The sequence below is a fragment of the Tachysurus vachellii genome, chromosome 26 (genome assembly GCF_030014155.1).
Source record: "Tachysurus vachellii isolate PV-2020 chromosome 26, HZAU_Pvac_v1, whole genome shotgun sequence".
NCBI lineage: Eukaryota > Metazoa > Chordata > Actinopteri > Siluriformes > Bagridae > Tachysurus > Tachysurus vachellii.
Genome location: NC_083485.1, coordinates 9,678,160 through 9,705,152, shown reverse-complemented (window position 1 = coordinate 9,705,152; position 26,993 = coordinate 9,678,160). Strand labels below are relative to the sequence as shown.

General features: G+C 40.9%; 1 protein-coding gene across 2 annotated transcripts in view; it reads left to right on the top strand.

Annotated features, from left to right (window-relative positions):
- Positions 1 to 335: 335 nt before the first annotated feature.
- spns2 (SPNS lysolipid transporter 2, sphingosine-1-phosphate) overlaps positions 336 to 26,993 on the top strand; it is a 66,566-nt gene continuing 39,908 nt past the window's right edge. The window contains exons 1-3 of one of the 2 annotated variants that reach the window (XM_060863678.1): positions 702 to 830; positions 4,499 to 4,542; positions 19,297 to 19,362. Coding sequence is in view for 1 of the 2 variants with exons in the window: in XM_060863677.1 (XP_060719660.1) it covers positions 596 to 830; positions 19,297 to 19,362 (301 nt within the window). In the remaining variant the exon portion in view is untranslated. Of the gene's footprint in view, positions 831 to 4,498; positions 4,543 to 19,296; positions 19,363 to 26,993 lie in introns of both variants that reach the window. The other variant, XM_060863677.1, reaches the window with a different exon arrangement.

Below are 26,993 nucleotides of genomic sequence, written 5' to 3'. Positions count from 1 at the left end.
ATCACTAAAAATGAATGAATGCATGAAAAAAAAAAAAAAACTTGATTCAAAGCACTTTATGAAAAAAAAAAATGGAAATGTTCCTTATAAAAATGGCAAATAAGTAAAAAGAACAAGCTAGATGTTTGTGTCTAGGATATTAACGTTACACTTCCTGTTCAAACCTAGTTATGGAAAACAAAAAAAAAACAAAACACATTCTTGTGTTGAAGCCGACATTCTCCACATTCTCTAGACACTTCAGGTGCCTTAGCCACCGTATTGAGAGGCGGAGTTTCCCCGCACAGCGACGCCTCCTCCTCCGTGTATGTCAGCGCGAAGCAAAACCGCCCGGAGGAGCGCGAGCTTGTCACTGCATTTGACGGTGAAACATGAACCAAGCTCGGCGAGCCGAATTCATACCCCTGACTTATCCACTCCGACGTTAGCACTTTTTTGCATCTCGATTGCTGAGTTTAATTTATATTTTTTAAAAAAATAATAATACAATTAAGTTCCTCGAAAACGCTGCTTTCTTCCGTCTTGTACGAGACACCTCTCCGTACCTGAGAGTCTGTCAGTCAGATCTTCAGCGCTGGATCATTCGTGTGACAAGATGTGCGTGGAAAGCGACGGATGCGAGCTGGAAGGCTGCAGCGGCGCGGCGGCGGAGGTGCGCACGCTCTCGGGCAGCATGAGCGCCGCGCTGAAGGCAAATCCGGAGCTGCGCGCGTGCAAACCGGGCCAGAAATTCCGCGCCGCGCTGATGCGGTGCCGCACTCCCGCAACCGCCGCCGGGATCCTCAGCTTCGGCAACGTGCTCAATTACATGGACAGATACACGGTGGCCGGTAAGAAACTAATTGGCGTCTTCTTCTTTTTCTTCTTCTTCTTCTTCTTTGTCGTTTTCCCCGCAATTTCTTATAGATCATCTGATTTGCCATTGATGAGTAAATGCACTTAAAAATTGCACTCAGTGTGTTAGTGACATAAAACGTGACACATTGTTGTATTCATTGTTGAGGTCCCCAGTGATGTAATCAACGAGGTCGGATATCAGTAACGACTTAAAAGACTTAAGTGACAGGATATTGACTTGAGTTTGCACATTGATCAATGATCTGACTTCAGTGAGTCTTTTATCAACCAAAACAATCCTGTCCTGATTTGTCATGAACAAATAATGTCTAATTATATATAGAGATAGAGAGGGGTAGAGAGAGAGAGAGAGAGAGAGAGAGAGAGAGAGAGAGAGAGAGAGAGAGAGAGAGAGAGAGAGAGAGAGTGAGAGAGAGAGAGAGAGAGAGAGAGACAGAGAGACAGAGAGAGAGAAAGAGAGAGACAGAGACTGAGAGACAGAGACAGCGAGCGAGAGAGACAGAGAGACAGAGAGACAGACAGAGACAGACAGAGACAGAGAGAGAGAGTGAGAGAGAGAAAGAGAGAGAGAGAGACAGAGACAGAGAGACAGAGAGCATCACTTAGCAAGGTGATTAGGAAATTCTAGCTAATGATTAAATCATCATACAGGCATCTATATTTATTAGTATGAGGAAGTTTTACTAAAACTAATCTGTTCTATCTAAATTCAGAGCCCAGGTATTGATACGATATTCCAATGAGTAGTTATGCGCAAAATAAAATATAAAATATTTGATAGCTAGTTGTGATTGCTGGCAATTTGTCAGCACAAAAAGCAGATTAATTACCACAAGACTGTCTCTCGTTCAAATAAAAAAAGCCATGAAAGGAAGGATTGTGATCTGTTTCAGACATTTGTAGTGTCGGAAATGTGGCTTAAAGTTGATTAAAACCAATTAAATATGGACGGATATCAAAGCAGGCAACGACGTTTCCATAGAAACTACCCCCAAGAAGCGTAAATTAGAAGACACTGCAAAATAAATAAATAAATAAAAAAAAAAAAAAAAAAGAGTCTTATTCCGCTCATTTAACATGTGCATATTTAATAATGATTTGATGGTGATATAAGGTGGCGTGCCAGCTGGCTTTGGTCATTTTCATTAATATCTAATGGGATAATTTCCAAGAAATTAAAGCGAAAAAAAATGTGGATTATATTTTATGAACATGATTTAAACCTGAATTTTGGATGATATCTCAGTCCACTTGTTTTCTGAAGCATATTATTCTTCTGTGTCTGAATGAAGAATTTTCATTCATTCATTCGTTCGTTCATTGTGAAAAACATCAGACCATCTCGAATGATTATTTTTTTTATACTTCTTCTCCATAACTATCCAGAGAACAGAGCTGTAGTTGTCTAGGTTCTCAGACTGGAGCTCACGTGATTGCTCTGTTCCACCCAAAATCTTTTCTATCATTTTGTTTTAGTGAAAGGAGAAAAAAAAAGGGTTTCTGGAGGTAAAATTTCATGCTGTCCCTGAAGTCACTGTGTCTGTTGTGGTTGCTCGTTGCTTTAGCAAAGTCAATAACACAGACCACAGACTGATTAAGTTGCTTGCCGCTGTAAAACTTCTAAAATCAGCACCAGTCGTGGTTTTACAAGTGTCTCATTCCGAGACAAAATATATCTACTACAAGGCAACAATTATAATACAGTCATTTGTAGTGTAGGCCATACACACACTCATATACTGTATATGTTTATTCATGCACACAGATGGACAATAAATGGATATTATTCAACAGCAATGAGGATAGTGTTGTGTCTAAGTTTAGTCGAGGAAACGTTTCCACAAGTTGTGCTCGTAGGAGTACGAAAGCAAAAGCTGCGAATGTACTGTAGTGCCCAAAGGACTAAACAGAGGCTGTAAAATTTGATAGAATTCATATGTAATTAATAAACACAGCCCACATCTCGTATCAGGGTGTTGAGGAAAAGAAGAACTCTGGCAGCATCGGAGCGAGTATTGAATTAACACCTGCAGTGGTCATGTGACTTCTGGGAACCAGAGTACAGTAGATGTAATGAGGAATATGAAGGTTTTCATTTTTCTTTAAAGCATATCTTATCTGAGCATCTCCAAAGCTAGTGTGTCAGCCATTCTGAAAACATTTGTAGATAAGAGTGTCGTATGTGCTGAGAAAATCGTTATGTCACTAGTCACTAGTGCAAACATCATCCGTTTTTTTTATTTAGAGCAGTTTGCTTTTTAATTCAATAACTTTACGGAAGGCTGGCGTTCGTAACGTGAGAGCCGTAGAAAGAGAACCAGAGAGATGTCGAAGGCTGTATTTCGAGGACTGCAGTGAGATTGCAGCAGAAGAAGGTGTGTGAAGTGCGTGTGCACGTGTGTGTGTGTCGTAGGCTGCAGCTGTGTGTTGCACGGTGTTTCGAGCACCGGGGTTCTCCTCTACAGCTCCCTGCCTTGCTCATGAATTATGCATGAGGAGGTTGTGTGTATGCACGTGTGTGAAGGGAAGGAGAAAGGAGAGGAGAGGGTTGACGCAGCCATCCTGCAGTGTTGAGCCTGACCACTCATGTGTGAGTGTGTGTGTGTTGGCGTGTGTGTGAGTCGAGGAGGGTGCGGAGGGGTCACGGAAATCTCCTCCCCATCCCTGTTCAATCATTTCCACTGCAGTCACACTGCCAAGAGCATCAATGTAATGAGACTCAAACCTGTGTGTGTGTGTGTGTGTGTGTGTGTTTGTGTGTGAAGGAGAGATGCAGTTAAAAGCGAGCTTAGGGAAAATTTCAATGTAATCCCTGACCTCATGCGTGAATCCCTACATTGGTGGTAAGAAGATGATTGATTACTCCAGAGAAATAGAGAGACTGGTTCACACTGATGAGGTTATATTTTCAGTTGTATAAAGAGGCACAACAAAAAAAAAAAGACTCTTCTGGTGGTCATGCAAATGCAAGTCACCCAGTGCATGCAAAGCTTGTAAAGCTCATGTTGGTTCAAGCAGTTATCGTCCCCCCCACAGAAGAAAGCGTCCACGGTGGCAGGCTGTGCCACAAAAATGCTGCATGAGCCCTTTACACTTTAACAAAGTCATACCCATTTTATTCCGGCATGAATTTTTTACAAGGCATTTCTTCTAAGATGAGGACGTTTTATGAGCTGTGACGACGCCAAGGAAAAAAAGCAATTAAAGCGGCTCGCACGGTGCTCTCTGCTCTGCCGATTTGGGCCCCCCCCAAAAAAAAACAAATCTTCTACGTGTATCAGTCAAAAAAGAAAACAGAAATGATCTTGTTGCTTTTTTTTTCTTTTGGTCTGTAAACTTTGCGGTTTGGTGTTTAATTGGTACCTGCGATGGATACGAGGTATACTGAGGTTCTAATTTGGTGCTTGACCACATGGTAAATACTCGTAGAGCAAAGGCTTTTTTTTTTAGAAAGGAAATGGAAAATAAGTGTGTTGTGAGCTGATTGCTGTGAGTGTGTGTGGTATATGAGCTGAGTAAATATGTCTATGTGTGTATGTGTGTGTGAGTGAGTGTGTATCCTGATGCAGATTTTACACCACACTACCCTCTTTTTTGTCTGCTTTATTTCCCCATTGGCCCTCTCTCTTTCTCTATGCAGCATGACTTCCAGCTTGCCAGATAAATCATCCTGATGAAGTGAAGGTTTGTGAACTGTTTAAAGTGATTACTTTTCTGGTTTGGCTTCTGTAGCATTGCATTTTGTTAGCTGGCAAGACTGTCTGAGGGCAGACATAGAGTAGGCCCTCTGCCGAAGGCTCAGATTATCATCCAGATAATCTGGGATTACAAGTGGAAGGAAGTGGCCACTTAAAGTTATTTGATGTTCAGACACTCCCCTTTTCTGTGTCTGCCAATTCATCTGCATCTTTGATTCCGAAAGAAAGCACTTGACCTGAATCTGATGTTTTAGAATCTCGATTAAAGGGTTTTTCGTGGCATTCGTGGTATCGAATGTAGCCGTGTAGTTTAAAGCAGTAGGAAATGGTGATGAAAGACGGCATGTCTTATTTGTTGTAGTGTCCAGATTATTCGCCGTCTCTGATAACACTGAGAGAAAATCCTCTACTAGTGCACATGCAGACCTACGCTTACGCCCTGGACCTGACTTGTCATCTCCAGCACTGTTTCCTTCTGCCAAGACACGAGAAGGCGATAACGCCTATCAGCACATGCAAGGCCTGCTGCATTACGTCATGCTTCTCACTCCTGTGCCCCACCACACCCACCCACACACACACACACACGCTCCGCTTCATTTTCCTCTTGTTTAGTGACTCCTTTCATAATTCTATTCATTAGGCTCAGATTCTGGATCTGTCCTAAATATGTGCAGGGTGGAGTGAAATAAAAAAAGAACTAGCAACGTAGAGAATGAAAAAAAAAACAACAAAAAAACACCTACCTACGGGCCCGTCACGGTTGTGTGTTTTTAACACACCCGCTACAAATTCCCAGTCTGTGTCTGAATTAAAGTTTGAGGTTTGCAACAGCTACTTCAGCCCTCAATCTTTTCCTTTCTTTCGTCTATTTGTTACCCGTATATTAAAAAAGGGCTCCCCAACAACAACTTTTGATCCTTGGAAGAAAAAAAAAATGAAAAGTCTTAGTAATTGGATTTTATGGGTTTGTCTAGCTTTTTTTTTCTGGAACCTTCTTAAAGAACAAATGGCTTCCACTTCTGCTAAAGTTTATTTCCATATGCCTTGGACCCACTGCACGCCTTTTAAATTCACTCCATAGTGTAGGGTTATGTTGTCATTACTGCTAGGACTAACATGATCTATACAGGACATATACTGTAGTACACATCTGTAGGTTTTGGGTTTGAAAGGAAGAGTGACATAATGTTGATAGTATGTGCATTGCTGTGGGAACAGCGAGGTAGGTGGCGAGCTTTGGTTTCGAATCCGACGTCTTCCTCCTGTCGAGATTTACAGAGATTTTCATCCAGTGTGTGTGTTTTTGTTGGGTCGTATTTAGCTGAAGGTGAGACCTGCCGAGAGCAAGCGCAGCTGGAAATGAGCTGTGCCTCTTCCTCTCTTTTGGCTGTGTTGCTTTCTTGTGGTTGCCGTAAGCATTAGTTCTGGCACGCTACTGCGTTTTCACTGACAACCAGAGCCTCCTCGGGAGGTTTCAATGACAGAGAGAGAAATGTTATCTCAGACAGTTAAAACAACTTCAATGTGGGAAACGTACAATTTCCTCACACTTACAAAATATGAATCATTTATCAAGCAAATTTTAGACAATTCTACAAATTTTATCAATATCTTTGAAATAATGTCATTTACACACATTATTGTTGGCTTTTTTTTTTTGCTCAAGAAAAGAATGGAATAGAAGCAAAAATCACATGCATTTGCGTTATTTAAAAATAGACATACAGTAGAAGGAGATTCAATATCCTTATGATTTTATAATATTTAGCAATCGAATTTAATCCATTAATTTCCCAATAAACTGCTGTCTTACCAAGTAAAAACAGTGCAGAATATATGTTAATTAATCTTTTATTCCTCATTAGGAGCAAACAAACATAAGACGAACCGTTCAGCCCGTTTCCAGACATTATAATACTGTATCTTCTATAATTAATTGAGCATGAATGTGTCTTGAAAAAGAAGCTAAAAAGAAGCAAACCCTCACTCACTCATTTTCTACCGTTTATCCGAACTACCTCGGGTCACGGCGTCATCGGGCATCAAGGCAGGATACACCCTGGACGGAGTGCCAACCCATCGCAGGGCACACACACACACTCTTATTCACTCACGCAATCACACATTACGGACAATTTTCCAGAGATGCCAATCAACCAACCATGCATGTCTTTGGACCGTGGGAGGAAACCAGAGTACCCGGAGGAAACCCCAGAGGCACGGTGAGAACATGCAAACTCCACACACACAAGGCGGAGACGGGAATCGAACCCCCAACCCTGGAGGTGTGAGGCGAACGTGCTAACCACTAAGCCACCGTGCCCCCACTAGAAGCAAACCTTCTTATCAAAATAATAAAAAGATGCTTTTAAGCTAAAAAAAAAATAAAAAATTAAGGTTTACATTTAATCTAAATTCAATCTACCTGATATCATCTGTACGGTGCATGATGCATGATGATAAATATGTGAAAAAATGTATTATTTTAAAGAAATAGAAAGTAAACAAAGCAGGAAAAAAGCTTAAACAGTTGATCTGGCCAAGTGAACACTTGGCATCATTCAGGAGTCTGGCTCAACGTACATGTGTGTACGTGTGTATAATTACATATGTATGACACTCACTGAAAGATATTCCACATTTTCACAACGTTCAATCTCAAAAAGACTCAGAAGTGTAAACATTCAGCAACCCATCATCCTAAAATAAGCCCCAGTGGCTGTTAGAGGCTCACAGACAGCGCCGTGTGCTTTGTGTGCTGTGTTTTCATGGGCTCCTCTTTCACCAAGTCATGCTCTTTAAATGAAGCGTTGCTGCTTCATTTCCTTCTAGAGTAATAGCTGTTGAGGTAGCAATGACACCCGATGATGTATTTGGAAAGGAGTCTGCTTTTAGCTCGATGCATGTCTGGACAGATAAATAGGTTTTTATGTGTGAGTTTAAAGTAAGTGACAGAACGAAGTGGCAGGTTTGATGGACAGATGAGAAATGAAGAGGAACTGGAGATGACCCCTGAGGCGGGGACACCTGCGGGAAAAGGTGTGTCATGCAGAGAAAGTCTAGGTTCTATGGATCAGAGCTGGATGAGATCAGAAATGACCTCTGACCCCAGCATGATGGTGTTTGGGACGACCTGGGGCCCGAACCATGTCAGGGCTGGAAGTTTATTCTCAAGATACTCAACCAAATCCGTGAAGCTCTTTAATAGATGACTGCACAAAACCAAGTTCTAGGAATCCATGTGCCTGATATATAATTGGATTAGATCTGCAGTAATATCAGGGTGGATGATGTGTGTAGACAGGATTTATGCCCCGTGTCATTTATTTATATATGTTCCTTCCATACAATCCCATAAATATCATCTCCAAACAAGTAGACATTTGTGGACTAAAACTAGTAGAGTAAAGTTTGGCTTGGGCTTTAAAGTAGCCATTGGAATCTTTCTACAGTGGCTGCACTAATATTTACACTGACCTTTCTGGCATGGCAGAGTTTGTCGAGACTTTATAAAGGAAGAGATCGTGTCATCTTTGCCCCCTGTTCACGAGTCGCTGAGTAAATAATCAACAGCAGCTGGGGATTATGTAGCCTGTTTATCTCCAGGTAGAGACAGAGACAGAGACAGAGAGAGAGAGAGAGAGAGAGAGAGAGACAGAGAGAGAGAGAGAGAGAGAGAGAGAGAGAGAGACAGAGAGAAAGAGAGAGAGAGCGACAGAGAGAAAGAGAGAGAGAGAGAGAGAGAGAGAGAGAGAGAGAGAAAGAGCACTTAGCATCGGTTGTGTGCCCATGTTTATGTTTGTATCTGTTCGTGTGTGAATTTGGCTTTGTGTGCTTTTAGGACTTTGGTCATTGTGTGTGTGTGCGTGTGTGTGTGTGTCTGAATGATTTTATTTGCCCTGAGTAACAGTTATTGTAATAGCTTGATAGAGGCAGCGTATTAAAAAGGCAGAAGGATGTCTCTGGGGTATGTGCTGAGAACTGTGGGCAAATTACAGCCCTGACCTGCCTTCGCTCCTCTGATATTTTTGTTAATGAAGAGGTCAAATGTCAGTCCTCATGCAATTGCTCCTCACCATATATAAGCTTTTCAATCTTGGAAATGGAAAGCGGCTTTGATTTTCACGGAAAAAGCGGAAGAGTGCGTATAACGCAAATAGAATAGAAAACTGGAGAAAACGTATTTGAACATTGAAAAGTAACATGGAATATGTAACAGACATCCATAAAATAAAAGAAATCAATATAAAGGAGATAAGAAAATTTCTAAAATTCCAGAAAATGCAAGAAAATGACTAAATTCCCAGTGTATTTAAGCTGCAATTTAGATAATAATTTTTTAAAAATCATTTTGTTTTCATTTGCTGATCTAATAAAGACCGACATGACCTTTTCAATTTGCAGAATTCTTCCTGTCTGTTTTGAAGGGTGTGTATTTATGTAGAAGTGTCTCTTTTAGTTTCTGCGAACGCACACATCCTTGTGTGCGTGGGTGTGATAACATGTTATTAACGCTTGTTCCTCAGGTTTAAATTCCAGTAGTGTTACCTCAGCACTGGTATCAGTGCGTTAATAGAGCAGGACAATGTTAACTCTTGAGACAGGTGTGCACTGGACAGACTGGCTTCCAGTCACCTGCCATTTCAGTCTATTAATCCACCTGAGGCTGGACGGTCACACCTGGGCTTCCTGTCCTGCTCAAATGATTTCAGCATTCCAATAATACTTCAACTCTGCTCGGTATGTTCTGAAAGCAGATCCACCTTTAAGTCCTTAAAACTATGCATGGACTCACCTTGTGTGTTCTGTGTGTCCGAAAACACAATCGCTGCTGAATGAAATGAATCGTCTGCGCCCGTGAACGCAAACAGGGTTTGGCTTCCGTGAAGGTGTGTGTGTGTGTGAGTTCGTTCTCACAGCTGCGGAATGTAGCGGTGGCAGTGTTCGGAATGTGCCAGACTGCGTGGTTTGCTTTCCCACACACAAAATTGCCTCCAATCACTTTTCTCATCCCACCCATATCTATCACCTTAAATGTTACTGAATCATTCCAACCTGACATAACACATCGGAATATAAACATTCACATCACACAAGTGAAATATTCAGACAGATCGTTTCCCGCATGCTAGCAAAGACCGAAGCTAAAACATGCTGTGTCTGCGGTGTGCATCCTGCAGCGGTGAATTAAAGCTTGCTGGAAAAGAAATGAGTTTAATCTCAAATTGATGAAAGAGAAAGGGAGATAAATGGCAGAGCCGGAGTCAGGCCCTCAGAAAGCGCTGGGTGAAGGGATCGAAATAGCACTTTCCCCAGCGAGGACACCGATTTAACAAGAACGGCGTGTGAGTCTGTGTTGACTGAGGTGAAACGGAGGTTTATGGAGCTACAGTCAATTACAGCTACCAGAGTAGCCCTTTGCAGGGCATGTTAAGCCGCACATATGTTTCTAATTCAGATATGGATTCAGTCCTGGCATCTTGTCATGCATACAGTCAGAGACCGCCAGCACTGCCTTTTAATCTAACGCTCCTGCTGTCTTCCAGATCATTGTTTGCTATGATATTGGTTCAGTTTTCACGTGTGTCTCACGTGTATTAATAAAATGTGTTTGAATAAAATTTGGGTGCAGTAGGATTCCACAGTAGGATTAAAAGGCGTGGTGTGTGTGTGTGTGTGTGTGTGTGTGTGTGTGTGTGTGTGTGTGTGTGCGCGCACGTGAGAGTTTAGGTGTGTGTGCATGTTTAGCTGTGTGTGTGTGTGGGGGTGCTAAATTAGTGTCAATAAGTCATTAAATATGTGCATATATATGTGCACCCTGTGATGGATTGATGTCTAAGTGATGGAGTGGTGTTTATCTCTGACCCGAACCATGAATGTGCATATGTGCTGTGCTGTAGAATGATTTTATAGAATCCTGGCTATTGTAACTGCTTGGTTAGGGTCATAGAGCAAATAAAAGCAGCCCTGTACAGTATGTATCTCTAGCTGAGAGCAATTATGAACTGGAGTGTCAGAATTCACATCTCTAAGGGTTTTCCCCTGTGTTTCCTGGGGTATAGACCCTCAGACTGACATCATAAGGTCTGGACTTTATAGCAGCTTTTATTGGGGAAGGACCGCCCAAGATGGCGTCTGACTGACATGTAAAGCAACCAATCACAGTTCATTTTGTTCTATTAATTGTAAGACAACAGGGACAGAATAGAAAATGTATACAGTGTAGTGTATATACAGTGCAAAAATAGTCAAATATGTATGACCCAATTATTATATGATATGAGAATTCACATGAGTAAAACATATTTGAATATATTCCCATTTATATTTGACCTTTTTAATATACCTCAGTGACGAAGAACAGGAAATTGTTCATCCATGACATCCTGTTTGACAGGGGTATAAATATAAAGTAACACATAAGCCAAGTTCCCTTAGTCATTCACATACACACAATGTATAACACCCAGGACTATAAATGTGACGTGTGGCAAAAGGATGTCGAGCTTCACAAACAGGAAGTGACTATGAAAAATTAGAAAATAGCACTGAAAATGAGTGATATCTAATTCTCCATTAGGGCAATAATTAACAAATTTCAGTCAAAATGCTATGAATCATCCTGGAACTGGACGTGTGTCTCAACGCACTGATGGTTTGTGTGGCCAGAAAACAGTTTTCATAGGCATGTGTGACAGGAATGTGGGATTCAGCTTATGACTCAATTCTGGAATGTGGAACTGAAAACGTAACTGATCTTAATCTCACAGGTACTTTTTTTTAAGCTAAAACAGCTTGTGCATCTGCTCCCCTCTTTCTGCCTTCCGCTGCCCTCTTCTGCTCTCTCTCTCTCTCTCTCTCTCTGTCTCTCTCTCTGGCCGCTCTGATAGCACAGTAAAGGCTGCAGTTTGTTGATGCTAAATTGAGCTTGAAAAACCAGCCTTCAGGCTTTTCCAGCTTCTGCAACAATGCAAAACATCAGACTTGTCCAGTTTAGCTCTTCTCTTTTCTCTATCTTACTCACTCCTACCCATTACTTCACTTCTCTCTTTAGATTCTTTGGCACTCTACCTCCAGTCTATCTCTTGTAAGTTCCGAGAACATCTCGACCTGAAGCTTGACGCTAACATCAGTCTTTCTGGACGTTCCTCACAGACACTGATAGATTAAACATCTGTGTAGCTGTATCTCACCCAATCAACAGAAGTCTGAAAAGTAGATTTGACTTGTCAAAAAAACAAAAACACACAAGTCGCAAAGCATTTGCTTTCAAAGTCTTTCATCATCCCTTGGCAAAGAAACAAAAGCCTGTGAAGTCTCTTTGAGATCCCATGACTGTTGCTACCTAAGCACATTGTTTTAGACAATTCAATTTACCGTCTCGCATGCACTGCCTCAAAGATGTCTGCTAATTAAAGCAAGTGTAGCGAGCGTCCTGCGCTTCGCATGTAAATGCTAGTAATTAAGGCAGCTAATCAAGCAATTCAGTCCGTCATTCAGAGCTAATTATTCTCAGAACGGGGCTGTGCTGACCCTCCGGGTGAATCCCACCCACATTACACGCTGCTCTTTAAATACTCGTGATTACCATGCAGTCACACGCTGTAATGTAATTTTCAAAAGAATTAAAGCGGAGCATTAGGATTATTAAAACTCCTCAGTCAGGAATACAGACAGGTGATGATAACTAAATTGTTTAGTTTAGCAACAAAAACGTATTGGTGTTGGCGTTAGAGCTAACTGCTGGCTCATGAGGTTACAGTTTGGTGTTCTTGCTAGCACAAGGTCAGTCAGATGCATGTTAGTGCTACAGTAGCTGAAAGATGTTAATTGAACCGCTTGTATTATAGCCAGCGCACCATCTTAGCTGCTTCCACGCCCTTAATGTGCCATCTCATTATGCCAAAGTGGTCAGTCTTTTCAGCCCTAATGAAACACTAGTACATTTTTGGCAGGATGAGCTAAAAGCTGTCTAGATGACGACTCTCTTTAAGTGATTAGACCCGCAATGCAGCCTTTACGTCTATTAGCATATTTATGGTGACTTTGTCTGGCTGGATAAGGGTCAGTGGGGGAAATATAGAATACTTTTGTTTTGCTTCACTCCATTTGCTGCATGGCTGTATGTCTGGCATGTTAGCTCACAATCAAGATTATACATTATTGATACTCTATGCTGTATGTCGGACTGGTATCCCTCTAAGACATTCTCTCTCTTTCTCTCTCTCTGTTGCTTTTCAGTCATAAAATATTTAGCAGTAGTCCAGTAGTGGAAAGGAATGGAAGGTGCGGTATTGTGTATGTGATATGGTTTTGGGAAAAATGAACATTATTTCTATGGCTATGAGTCTGATATGTGTGGTTCGGTTATTTGTATGTGGCGTGAATATTTATCTGGACTAATCATAGCCTCACTGGATGACACAAGCACTTGTGGGAGACCAGAGAAAAAGCTTATCAATTCCAAGTCTGATACTAAGTCTGATGTATGGGCTATCTATGACAAGGGAGGTCCACTAGCAGCTGCTAACTCATCTCTATTTATATTAGCATGTGCGTCTTTATTGGTGTTGATTTTATACTTAAGTTGATTTCTTTACTTAAACTATGAGATAGTTAGTATGAGGCTAGGACTTCGGGCACAGGTGTTAAATTTTCAGGCATTTTCAGGAAACAGTAGTATTTTTTAATACTACTGAGAATACAACTGAGATTGATTCTGTATATTATTGATGCACTTTGACTATTATGCAATTTATGTCATGGTGGCATGATGGTGTAGAGGGTATTTATATATTTTGTATGAATGGACTGGTGTTCCATCCAGGGTGGTTAAAGTGCTCTTGGGAAATGCTTTGGTTTTATTATGAAACTGTTCAGGACAAAAAGTGCATTGAAAACAAATGAATTATCTACAAAACATAGCAGTTACCCCATAACAGTGTCCCTGATCATCAATACACACATCTGCAACATGGCAAAAATCTGTGATGCAGGATAAAAGCCGTAAAAACGAACCTCTGCTGCAGAAGTGTAGAGGAATTCCATAAGACACCGCATACATGCTTCTTCTTTACCACATGTACTGTTCTCACACATCTGCACCGTGTTTGCATGGAGAGCGTGGGCGTTTATAGAGTGGAGTGGAAAACGGGAAAAGCGTTCCCCGTTGTCTGCCTCGGGCACGTGGCCAGCACTAGGCAGGAGGAGGAAGGACCCGCCGGTCAGGAGCCCGCCGACCACAGTCGGGCATATTTGTGGCTAGCCCTTTCTCTGCTGCTGCACTCATTTATAGTGTGCTCACTGTAGAGGAGCTAGAAGACAGGCCATGATTTGTGGAATGGGCTGTTCTCCCCTCCCTTCAAACACACTTAATTGCTTGCACACACCACATACACACAAACACACACACACACACACACGTTTCCCTAAGCTAGGGGTTTTATATCGATCCCCGTGACACATCGAGAGGGATTGCCCCATGCTTGACTAGGAAGAGAACGAGGGATGGGAGAGGAGAAAAGGGAAAGATGAAGGGAACAGGCAGGATGTGTCTCTGTCAGCAGCAGAGCTGTGACTCCCTCCGTCGTTTCACAGCACAAAAGGAACGGGTGAGAGAATGCCTGAGCACGCAACAGAGAGGAAACATTTCCTTACCGCAGCGCATAACGTTACATTTACACAGGATATGGAGCCGTATGCTCGGCCAAAAAATTCTCGTATGCAGTTTGACCTCAGTGTGCCTTCATTTTTCTGATTAAACTAAGTTTCGCTTATTTTCCTAACCCACACTCCCTTATTCTTTTCCACCATCCATGATTCGTCTCTTCTCCACCGCCACCACAGTAAATAGGCCGATCAACTCTCTGCCCTATCCCTAACCTACTTCTCGAAAATAGCACGATGGGGGTGTGTGGGTTCCTGCGGTTCTCTCAGGGGAGCGACAAAATAGGTCTGTCCTACTCCTACGACGTACTTCTCCATGTCTGACAACTGCTCGAGAGACCCCGGGGTCCACATAGTGACGTGTCAGCCCTAAAATTATCCAGGCATTGGGTGTGTGAGTAAAACCCCCTCCTTTGTCAGGGAGTGCCGAGGAGGAGAACAGAGCGGCGGTTGTGTTTGCCCAAGCCGAACTGATGACTGTGTTTTGGTTTCGGCCCTGGAAAACAAATTGTCATGTCATTTTGGTCAAGACTCCTCAGAGGGGAAAGAATTCTGGCTTGCCGGTTATGAGACTAGTGATATTTCATAACAAAAAGCAAACTGAATGAGCGCAAGTTATCCTCTTTGCTCCTTCTGCTCCTACTACTACAGTCTGCTTTGTCTAAACAAGGCAGATTTCAAGGCAAGTATATTTTTAAGGATAGGGTCAAGCATGTATCAGCCAAGCATGCACAATCACTCCTGCTTCTAATCTAATGTCTAATTGGTACATCAGTTAACTAAAACTATGTATTACTTGGCCATGACCTTGAACTAATTCCTTTGAGGCCACCAGAAGCATGTCGTTTTACCCCCAATGTCAGTGAAGTGCACTTCTCACCGACGTATTGACCTGTGGATGGCAGACGGACAATTCATGGATCCCCCGAGACAAGTCAATGTGGTGAAAGCATCAATAGCACCTTGTCATCCACATGCATAATGGCTTCATTTATACAGAGCTCGAATGGATTTGTTACTTTACCCGTTAGAGCCGGACTGAAAATTGCTGACTTTTTTTTTCTGTAAAAATTATAATCATTTAAACAATTTTAAAAGGTGACATTTATTAATCTGGATCAATCTAGACTACGTTCTCCATAATAAAAAAAAACACATGAATTATCTTATCGTCTAAAATATCAATGAATCAAAGGTCCATTTTTCATCACTGTTTAATTATCAGATCTTCTTTAAAGAATGTGAGAAAAAGATGAACAGTGTTTACAGAGATAACTTCTCTGGAAATAACCCATTGCATTGCTAGCAATGTTCTGCATTGGAGTATGAAATCACACGGCACGATTAAGCGACAGTAACAGGCATGACGGCATTCTTTCACCCGAGCAAGTACAGTATGTGTTGCGGTATCTGCGTTCTGCCACAGCAATTTCTGAAAAGAAAAAAAGCCTTCTGGCTCTATGCAGGTGATATAACTACCTGCATACAACACTTGTTCATAAGCACATGAAGCCGTGTGGGCAATTACACCTGTCACGTATAGCAACAAATAAGTGTCATGACCGTAATGTACAGAAAGAGCTTTATGCATTTTTTATACACAGTCCATTCCGCATTCCTGTATCTGACTTCACCGATCATCGGTCAACCCTGACCTCTGTTGGTCTGCATGTCCGGACATTGTTACCATGGCAACAGAGGTGGATGGCAGAAGGTCGAAGATGCCAGTTTGGCCATTTGGGCCATTTGCATGCCGCTGTTGTTTGCCCACACATGGCTAGACCTGCCAGGAAAGTGATGAGAGCGCTGACCTCCATACAGAAATGAAGTGATGTGAATTCAGAGTTGTTGTCCTCCATTTTAGCTGGGCTGAAGATTTCAGACTGATGTTTTCCAGTTTATGAAAAAGCCTTTGCTCTAAAAAAAAAAAAAAAGATGGATGCCAAGTATGATCCAGGTAGATAATTCAGGTTCCTGTTGCAACAAAGGTAGCTGACTGGAGAGTGGTAGGCAATATTATCAAAATACAACAGGTAGTTATTCAGACAAAGTCCAAATAATTGGTATACAATATACTGCTGTATACATTACTAATGTAATCACGTTTGGATCTAGTGGCAGACATTACATTATCCAGACCTGATTTATACAGCTGAGCAATTGAGGGTTAAGGGCCTTGCTCTGGAGCACAGTAGTGGCAGCCCTGGGATTTGAACTCATGACCTATGAGCAGTAGTCCAACACCTTAACCACTAGACTTGTTCACAAGAAAATTAAAAAAAAATAGTTGAGACCAACGATGGGCTCGATGAAGCAGCTGGTGTTGAGAAACTGTACGAGAAACAATTCATATACTGTACCATGCTGACAGTGTTTTCATTTCACGCCTCTTGTGTTTTTCCACAGGGGTCTAGAACTTTCTTCTCAACCATTTTTACCACTAGATTGGCAAAATGTAAATCGACTTATCAGACAGTTTACTCAGAATAAACAAATGAATTATTTTATGGCTGTAAGTCTGTTGATATTAAATGAGTCAGGACTCTGTTGGCTTTGAGTGTGAGATGTATGTTTTTCCCTCAGTTGGATAACCTTACACAGCATTTTAGTGGTTGAACATAACACCTTTAAATTCTCAGTTATGAACAAGTACTTAGGGCATCTCAGAGAGAAGAAATGAGTTTCATATCACGGTTTACTCAAAAAACCCCCACAAAATATAGATTTATCACTAGACAGATACAGATACTCCACACCTAATATGGCACCTAATGGAGTCCTGAATGATTCGGAGCGGCCGTGCACTAACACTGACTCCATCTACATGCCAAACCAGAGAAAACCACATAAACTTAGTTTGATTTGTCAATAAATCATTCCAAATCTCTTCATTGTGTGCTTTTCTTTAGCAGAAAATAAAAGTATCTTCCTTTCAAGTAACACTAAGGATAAAATTCAATAGCTTGAGCTGGTTTATCCGGTATTTTATAATGCTCTGTACAAACTACCGCCGGGTATGGCGGGTACAGTAGCGGTTTTGGCGGCCAATGTAGCACCATCTGGCACAGGGATCCCCTTCCCTGTGGGGGATTTGAGAGTGAGAGCGAACAGAGGTGGGTGACTGGCTAATTACAGCGCTACCTGCCACAGACAAGAAACAGAAGGACAGGGACCGTGTCTGAACAGCGTTATCCAGACCCTTGCTGGCAGAAATTGTTATTTTAGAACAGAAATAAGTTTTCAAAAACTTGTTTTCCTCACAGACATTTCTTGCCCCTGCAGCAGGTATTTGGTGTAGATTGCTTGGTTCTGGTGTCAGCTTGGGAGTTACGTTGTTAAGATGATCGGATCAGGTTTCGGATTTTTTTTTTGCTGTAGATAATACATAAGGCAAAACACACAGTACTAGCGAACCCAAAGGACTTTGTATAGTAGAATTTTATCTTTGAATACACCATAATTTCAACTAGAAATCAGAAAGCTTCTTTAGAATGGAATATTTTTCTTTAAAAGGTTCTCATTCATGCAGAAATAAAAAAATAATGTCCTAAATCTGTTTTGGTATCACAAGCCGATAGCTGCATGGGTAGATGTAATGGAGTGATTACAAATTTAGATAGAAGTTCAGGCTTCATTGCTGGTGGGGCTTTTTCTCAGTTCTTTTTCTCAGAACAAAACGATGTGACCGTTAGACAGAGAATCCTGATTGGCTATGTGGGATAGCAAGCAGGTGCGTCTTGCTTCGCCTGGAATGTTGTATCTTGCGAGAGCGAGTTCCCACCTGCCCGTGTCTTTATCTGTCTGGTGACAAACAAAAAATGATGGAAAACCTCAGTCAATAATATTAATGAGAAATAATGTGTAATCATACAGTAAATAAAAAGATGCACTATAACACTGTGAGACATTTCAATATGGTAAAACATGGAAAATGAAAGTTCACCTGCTGCCTGAAGATAATCTTGGTGTCAACTCACAAGTAGAAGACAATGGCTTGGTTTAAGTTTTCATTTTTGAAAACTTAAACCAGTTCAAATCCAAACATTGTCATGACCAACGGAGTTAAAGAGAAGAAATAAGTTTGCGTCATTTACTGGTGCTGTAGTTTCTATGCATATAGTTATGACAATTATCCAGCAAATCCTCTAGTCCAGCTAGACACCAAATAAGTGCTCTAAACAGCATGGGTGTTAATTTGTTTCAACACAGTGGGGATGACTTGTTTGAGTTACTTCGCACAACTAATCACGTAATCGCACTTTGTTTTTTTTCTTGGTTAAATTTATTTATTTATTTTTTTGTAGGAAAAATGCCACTAATCTAGGCTATAGATAGCCCGTTATTACAACAAGTGAGCTAGCAAAGACGTAATGAAAAGATTGAATACTTAACCCTTGAGACTGTAAAGTCATGATCATTTGACGTCCTGCTAAGTGTGTCATGTGAGCAGAACTCTTACACCATGCTGAAGGGACATAATCAGGATTTCTTACTTAGCTGAGTAGGTAAAGCCACTGTGGGGTTTAGTTCCAACCCTAATCCTCTACACCTGATCCTGCTACCTGAGTGTAGTCATAACTACAGTCAGTCTTGGAATACAGTAATAGAGTATTAGCAATACAACATTTACTCACAGCTGTTTTCTTTTGAAATCTCTTATTTTGCCCAGACTTTATTGAATCCTTAAATCCACCTTTTCTGTCCAGCAGATTGTTTTGTTATTTCATTTGAAAGAATAAAGAAGTGAGGAGAACGATTTGGGAGCTATTTATATTTGAAAACTTTATATACTTATAAAGAACTTTTAAGAAAACAGATCTAACAACTTAGACCACTAAGATCTACAGAGCAAATGTGTGTTTTCAGTGTTAATTTGACAAATAATTTTGATAAAATTGACATTGTAAGGTATGACAAAGGTATTTGTCATATGTTAGAAAAATTGTATTGTACAACAGAATTGTACATTAATTAAGAATCTTTAAGGTACTCTATGTTATTATGCATTAGGACACCAGTAGTGATTCTCTCTCTCTCTCTCTCTCTCTCTCTCTCTCTCTCTCTCTCACAGGCGTGCTGCACGACATTCAGAATCACTTTAAAGTAAATGATAGCGGAGCTGGCTTGCTACAAACAGGTAAGACTCTCCAAATCCCATAATTACACTGTCTTGCAACCAACCACTAAGCACTAAACATACCACACACACACTCACACACACACACACACACACACACAAACACACACACACACACACACACACACACTACAAATGCGTCTCATGTGTAAAGAAACCTATTACCAGAAGCCACTGAACTACTTAAATACACACTGACTGGCACGACAAAAGGATAAAAGAGCAACTAAAAGGTCCGCCACATCTCCCAATGGTTCCCATTCCCTCCATCCCCCTTCTCCTTTCTGGATAATTGAGTGAGCTTAAAGCTTACGTTTCAGTATAACAGGAGGCTGTGGACTAAACCTAACCCACCCTGAACAGTCTGCTCACTGTGACATATTTGGCCCAAGAAAGAATTTCTACATTCAGTCAGAACTGCACTGAATGTTATTTAAAGTAGCATGAACAGGACAAGTCATCATGGAGTGCTGTGTGTTCTGAGTGTCTGAATTCACTGTCTGCTTCCTGTCACTGTGAGGAAAGCCCAGTTTTATACTGGACCCCAGTGTGTGCTTTTTGGAATTTTTTTTAGTTTTTAAAATGGGCATTCAGATTCAGTAGCAGATCCAACAGTGCAGATCCACTGTATCAAAAATATTTAAGAGATAAATAGTATACAATAGGAAGGTTCTTATGTCAGTATCAGTCTAAGTAAAAAAAAAAAAAAAAAAAAAACATTGAAAAAGATTCTTATCAGCTGCAATAAAAGACAGTATTCTTTATTATTGCTTGTTATTGGGATTCTTTGGAAAGCACAACCAACACTTGAATGAAACTTGGATAGAATTGTACAGAATATTATTGTGTTAATACACAGCCATTTTATTAAGAGTTATTTTTCATTCATTTTCATTAGTAGGCTCAGCCTAATGGGTGTGTTTGGTCCACACAACGGGTGTTGTATTAGGCAGGGAGAGCAGGTATTTCTGCTGGTGCAGGCAATGCTATTCTGAGGGTTTGGGTTGGGCTTCCTGACCCAGGCTGCCTCAATTAGGCTTTTGTAAGAGAGAGAGCCGTTATGTATAAATCTCATTGGATGCTGGGAGACGACTGCATTTTGTGACCTTGGCAAACATAGATGCACACGTACACAGGTTTTTAAGGACACACACACACGCACACACACACACGCACACACACGCACACACACATAATGCCTTGTACTGCCAGGGGACATCCAAGATTGAATCTAAATGATGCTTGTCTATTAGTTTAGCGCATTTGTTTTGGAGATATTAAAATATCTGGACCACAGGGGCTTGGATGATATTTTCTTATAAAAATTGCCTTTTGCTGCTAAGTTGCTTAATGTTTTCATTAAAAAAAATCCCACTGAACATAGGCCTCTCTTTTATCTGCTTATTTTAGCTGTCTCCTATAAAACACATGAATTTATTAAAACACTGAGCTGACAAGACGGACAGTTTCACGATGCACTTTTTCACCTTTAAAAAAGAGGACGATAACAGCAAAGTGACATAGAACAGGAAAACATACAGAGAGATAAATTACTATAAGTTTTGACTAGGTGATTGCTTGGAGACGCTGGTGATTGGCTCAGTCCCAGCAGGGAGTGTATGTTGTTGGTTCATTCCCAGCAGGGGGGCGGGGCTACTGGCTGCACACAGCTGAGCAAGGATTAGTTGGAAGCCAGTATAACATTTGTTTGGAATATTCTTTGGCTGTTGGGAGGCAGAAATTGCCCAATATGTCTTAAATAAACACTGCACAATAAACCCTCTCAAAATATTAAAACAGAATGACATACAGTGCAGGAATCTGATAAAAACTAGGTCACTACTAGGTAGGCTACATATATAAAACAGTACTCTAATTGCAATTAATATTCTAGCTGTAATCAGCTAGTTTGGATTCTGATATAAGCCTACAAGTTTGCAAGCAATAACCAAATAAACCGTCACATGCTAAAAGTTGTGACATGAGATGGTGCTAAAGGGCGTCCATTTTTTCAATCACCGGCGACCTTTCAATGCTGCAACTACAGCAACACAACATGAGCAAAGAAACACTAACAGGCTAGTTCAGTTGTGTGTGAGTGATAAAAATACAAAAAGTTCAGACAGTAACAAATGAACACTGCAAGAACTCAATCAGCCCTCAGGATTTCACAATATATAGTGCGGTATGATGTAGAGTAGATGGAGAATGTGCGTATGTGTGTGTTTGTGTGTGTGTGTATTTAAATGTGCCTCAGCATGGGCTCTGAACCCTCTGACCTCAGTCTCACACACTGCTGCAGAATTTCATAGGCTTCAGCCACCGGCCGCATGTGCGTGTAGAGTAGAGGTATAGTGTGGGTGTGTGGGGTCACCTGGGAACATCTGAGACGTGCGTGAGTGTGTGTGAGTGGGAATACTGGTGTGTCTTTTACTCTAGTGTAGCATTAAAGTCTGGGAGAGGTCACGAATAAACCTTTTTTCTCCTTTAGTAATAGAAAATAGAGACCCAAACAACATTTTGTTTTCAAGTGGAAAATGTAATACTACAATGTGGGAGTAGATATATATATATATATATATATATATATATATATATATATATATATATATATATGTATATACATTTTTATTGGAACACAAATGCTTTCAGTCGTGTGGTTATTAGCTTAGTCGGCTTACTGCAGGAGAATAACAAAAGCCCTGAAGATGCTGCAAATTGGGGATAAAGATATTAAAATAAGTTATTAATTAGAGCACCGATGTCTTTTTTTTAAATTGAAGCAAGTGAATAGCTTTCATAAAATTCTCAATCGCATTCTATGTAAGCTAGTCTAGCTAGCTAATTAACATTTTGCTCCCTCGCCACTTGGTGACCTGTATGTTATTTTTGACTTGCTTGCCGAAGCAAATCTGTTGACTGAGCTTTCCTTCTAACACATCTGGTCCTGACTTGGGCTTCATAACTGAGATGATCTAAAACTGCCTCTGTTTTAGACTCACCAAAATACCAAAGACTTCCAGACTTCCAATAAAGCTTTCAAAATAACTCACATTAAGCCAGTGAAGTTTAATGAAGCAATAACCAAACAGTGGGAACGACAAAATTCTTAATGGCTCACAAATGTCTGTTATGACTGTTTGTTTTCAGTATTCAACGTAGTATTATCAAATGTACACTTGTGGCTACTCCAGTGTGTCAGGTGTCAGAGTATCGTCCATGAGGTCAGACAACAGATAATGACATGCTTACGCTTGTCCTCAGTAAAAGACACTCTAAGAAGTGACACCTGTGTGTGAGTGATCTGATATAGTAAATGCTCCATTTATTCATGATCTCCATTTATACAATTATTTATGGACAGACACCAAGCCAACACAACATCGCAACACTGGACTATAGCATTTGGCATTATGGGATAGACAATCCTCGTGAAACTTCATCCGTGCCAAATGGGCTCTCCTGATCTGTACGGTATGTGCTGTAGGCTGTAGCATTCACACCTGTCAGCCATCTTTTAAGCTTCCACAATGATGAGCATTCCATGACTCTTTGCTTGTCACTATGCTGAAAATTGGTGTTCCCATCACACCCTGGGAAGCCTGTTAGACCAAGTTAAGTCCAGCGGTCCCTTTGTCAACACCGACCTTAACCAATAGGAGGTGAACTACAATGAGGGTGAAAAGGCCACGTTTCTGCCATGCTGACATCAGCGCTGTAATGAATGGAAGGTATCAGGGTCTCTTAAGAAAACATCTAACAAGCTGCTAAGCCAGGATACCTGCAGGGCATTGTGGTTAATTGAAAGGTGTGAGGAGGAGGGCAGAGGGAAGAATGGGGAGACGGAATGGGAAAATAGAGACGACTGACTGTGGATGAGGTTACTGTCCTGAAGCAATGTCAAAACTTTCCTTTTGTTTGAAGAGAGACAGGGCTATTTGAGAAAGTAAGCAGCTTCAAAATAGAGTAGACGCTGCTTTATATCGGTGGGATTTTCATCTCAGAGTCGTTCAGAAAGAAACAGCTTTCTGGGATAAAAAAGCTACATTACGCACATTTCAAGATAATTTTGGTGTTTATCTCACTTTTGCATTATTGAGCAGTAGCTGCATTGCTGTGATGCTGTACAAAGTTGTGCAGCACAAATCGTCATCCAAAATGGAAATCCTTGCACGTCCTATCCAAAGTATACGTTTTTACACTTAAAAGAAGTAGCATGCTACAAAGTAAGTCAAATGGCTGTTTTGTACCGTTTATGCTTTGTGTGCCAGTTTCACAAGAACCTATTAAAAATAGCAAAGCTTCCATCAAGGGGGATTTAATTATGATTTAGAAAAAAATTATTCTTGAAGACGTGAATAACCACAAGAAGTCTCTGCGACTTTGGACTCCATACATGTCAGTAACCGTTAACTGTAGGAGGTCTGACTGCTTACCAAAAGGTTGTCATTCTGATGTCACATCTCTTGCAAATGAAGGTTACCTGCTTAGCCTGCATAGATCTCAGAGTTGACGAGGTCATTGCCTGAAATGAAAGGAGGCAGGTGTCGTCTGTGTGTGCTGTGTGTGTCCGGAGCCATTGCGGCCCGAAACGCTGTACTGTCTGCGCCTCAGCCCGTCTAGCCGATGCGTCTGCTGTAAAAAGCTGCATGCGTCTGATTTAGTTACGGTGCCCGGAGTGTGTGCTGTCATACAGGACTGTGTTGGATGAGGGTGAGTGATTGTGGCACAGGTGGATTTTTCCACTCAGTGTAAGGATAGAGGGTTATATAACACTCCATATGATATGAATTAAATATTTTAGGGAGATTTTGGAAGAGAGTTTCAGCATGTCCACAAGAATGTTCAAGAGGTGTGGAATCTACACACACAAACACACACACAGCCAACTTGTGCTACTGTAGTTCTACTGTATATTTGCCTTGTCACAGATTCCTCATTCTCAGTTTTCATTTTAATGGAGGTTGCTTCTGTTCTTGATTTCTTTGGCTGTGACTGAGAGGAACTGTCTGTGTATTATCAGCTGTGCTGTCCTTTCACACACAGACCGCAGCTGCTTCTCTCCCTCTCTCTCTCTCTCCTTCTCTTTTTTCCACTCCTTCCCTCTGTCATTCTTTCTTTTTTTCAGACCTCCGTGTTCATGTAATTAGGTGCCTGACATGACACGGTCTCATCGTCTCTGCTTGGCAGCTGTTACACTTCCACCTTGTAAAAAAAAATAAATAAATTGGTAGAATTAAAGAGAGGAGACAGGATAGTGATTGAGAGATAAAAAAAATTGATTGAGAGATTTAGGGAATGAGCAAAATAGAGACAAGCAGCTGCTCGCAAGGGCACTTAGTGAGACTGTGAGAGCTAATGATGCATGGTCGTATCGATTCTTTATCCTGCTTGGATTTGGGGAATAAACTTGTATTCGTATTCAATGCCATGGATCGTCAGTCAGGTTACAATTTATTCAGTGACGCAGATAGACCGAGTTTGTGAATCATTCTTAAGGACACTTGATGGGCATCTACATGCATTTAGTTGTCGTTTCTAACCATTCACCAGGAATCTGCAGGATTTTATGTAGCATCACTTTTTGTCCCAATGTATAGGTAAGGGGAATTCTTATTATAGCATTACTTAGCTATACACACATACACGCAAACCACAATTATGTAGCTTTGCCAAGGTATTCATCATTGATTGACACGTACATCAACAAATCAATACACTGTACACACCCATGTACGGTATGCATACTCCATCATCAAGGTCAGGGGAGAGAGGAAAGCAGGGAGTGGCTGCATTGGTGGCACAGAGTGGCAACTTTCTCTTCTGGAACAAGCCTTGCCATCCGATTTCATAAATCTAACTCCTTAATACTATAATGCAAATAATTATACGATTTGTGGTAAAAAAAACGGCCAGGGTTGTTATTACAAATCTGTCTGCAAGTCTGCAAAGAAAGAAATAGCAGCATTCAGCATTAAAATATCTACAGTGTACAACTGAATTAATAGTTTATTCATGGTTAAATTTTTAAATTATTATTGTCTCTGTGTAAATAACACACACATTAATTTTGTGTACACACTCTATTGCTAGAGTTGGGTGGTTTATAGTGTATAATTTCAAACCTTTTTAGGTCAGAAACTACTGCCACACACACATATACACACACACACACACACACATATATACACATACACACACACACACACATACACACACATACACATACACACATATACACACACACACACACACACACACACACACATACACACACACACACATGCACACATACATACACACACACACAGTCACACTCTGTTATTTCAGAATTGGTCTATCATTAGATATATAGCTCCTGTATTTATAACAGAAAAGGAACACTCCACACCCTGTTTGAAAAAACAAAAAACAAATCCCAATCCCAGTATACCATACTGCACAGCCCTACTACCATAAAATACCATTCCTGGGATTGGAAACAAGTTGGTCACTGCGTTTTGGTTTGTCAAAAAAAATGCAACATATTTTTGAAGGAGCAAATATAGCATACCACATAATATACAGGATTTTCCTTCTCGGTCTCCAAAACGGAAGACCACTGTGAGATGATAATGACTAGATTTGATTGCAGAGCAGTCAAACGCACACAAGTTATTGATCTGAGGGTGTTTGTGAATAAACTGGATTTGGTGCACAATTTGTGTGTAACCTGTTCATTCACGCGTACAGTATACGCTTACATTGACTCGGTTCACTGAACACCATTCAGCTGTGATGTGTAAGGTTAGGATTTGCTTTAGGATCAGTTGCTGTTTCTTTATCTCACACACACACACACACACACACACACACACACACACACACACACACACACACATACACATTCTTCAATCACACATTATAAACCTGAACACTTGGCCTCTTAAAGTCTGGGTGTTTTCCGAGAGCAGCTTTTACCCGCTCGCATTCCAGCGAGTCCAAAAAAAAGTCATGGTAGGACTCGGGGAAGTCCTGTTCCACAAAACACATCCATCAAATGATGAACGTGGTTGTGGGAAGCCTAGACACACACACATGCTTGTAAACTGAGAGTAGTGAAGTCTGGAAATGTGTTGAAATGGTTTGAAGACAGTGACTGGATGGAATGTGAAGGGTATCTGCTTCTGATGTGTGCGGTTGCATGAAGCGGTATGTACAGAGCAGGGTAGGCTGTTAGACATGATTCTCTAGGGCTAAAGCTCAAATCTTGCATAGTTCAGCTGCTTTGACATGTTTGTAAAAGGAATATGACAAAAGCCTCTTAGTGTCTGTCACCTCCTGTTTTTAGGCACACTTTGTTTGAGTGTCTTTATTAAGAGGCTGAAATGATCCAAAATATGCACCGTCGCTTGTAGGATACATGGGTTTCACTATGGTAGAGCTGTACAACAGCTCCTCCACTCATATATAAGGTAACCAGGTACTTACTGAGTCATCTTGTCATCTTAGTGAGAAATCACAGAACCATAAATCTTGTCAGAAAATGTAACAGCTTTAGCTTAGAAACTGAAGACTCCATTTAAAATGTTTCCAGGAGAAATTTTTACAATTTTTGTTCCGGCTGCTCTCTGTTCGTGGTCACCACAGTG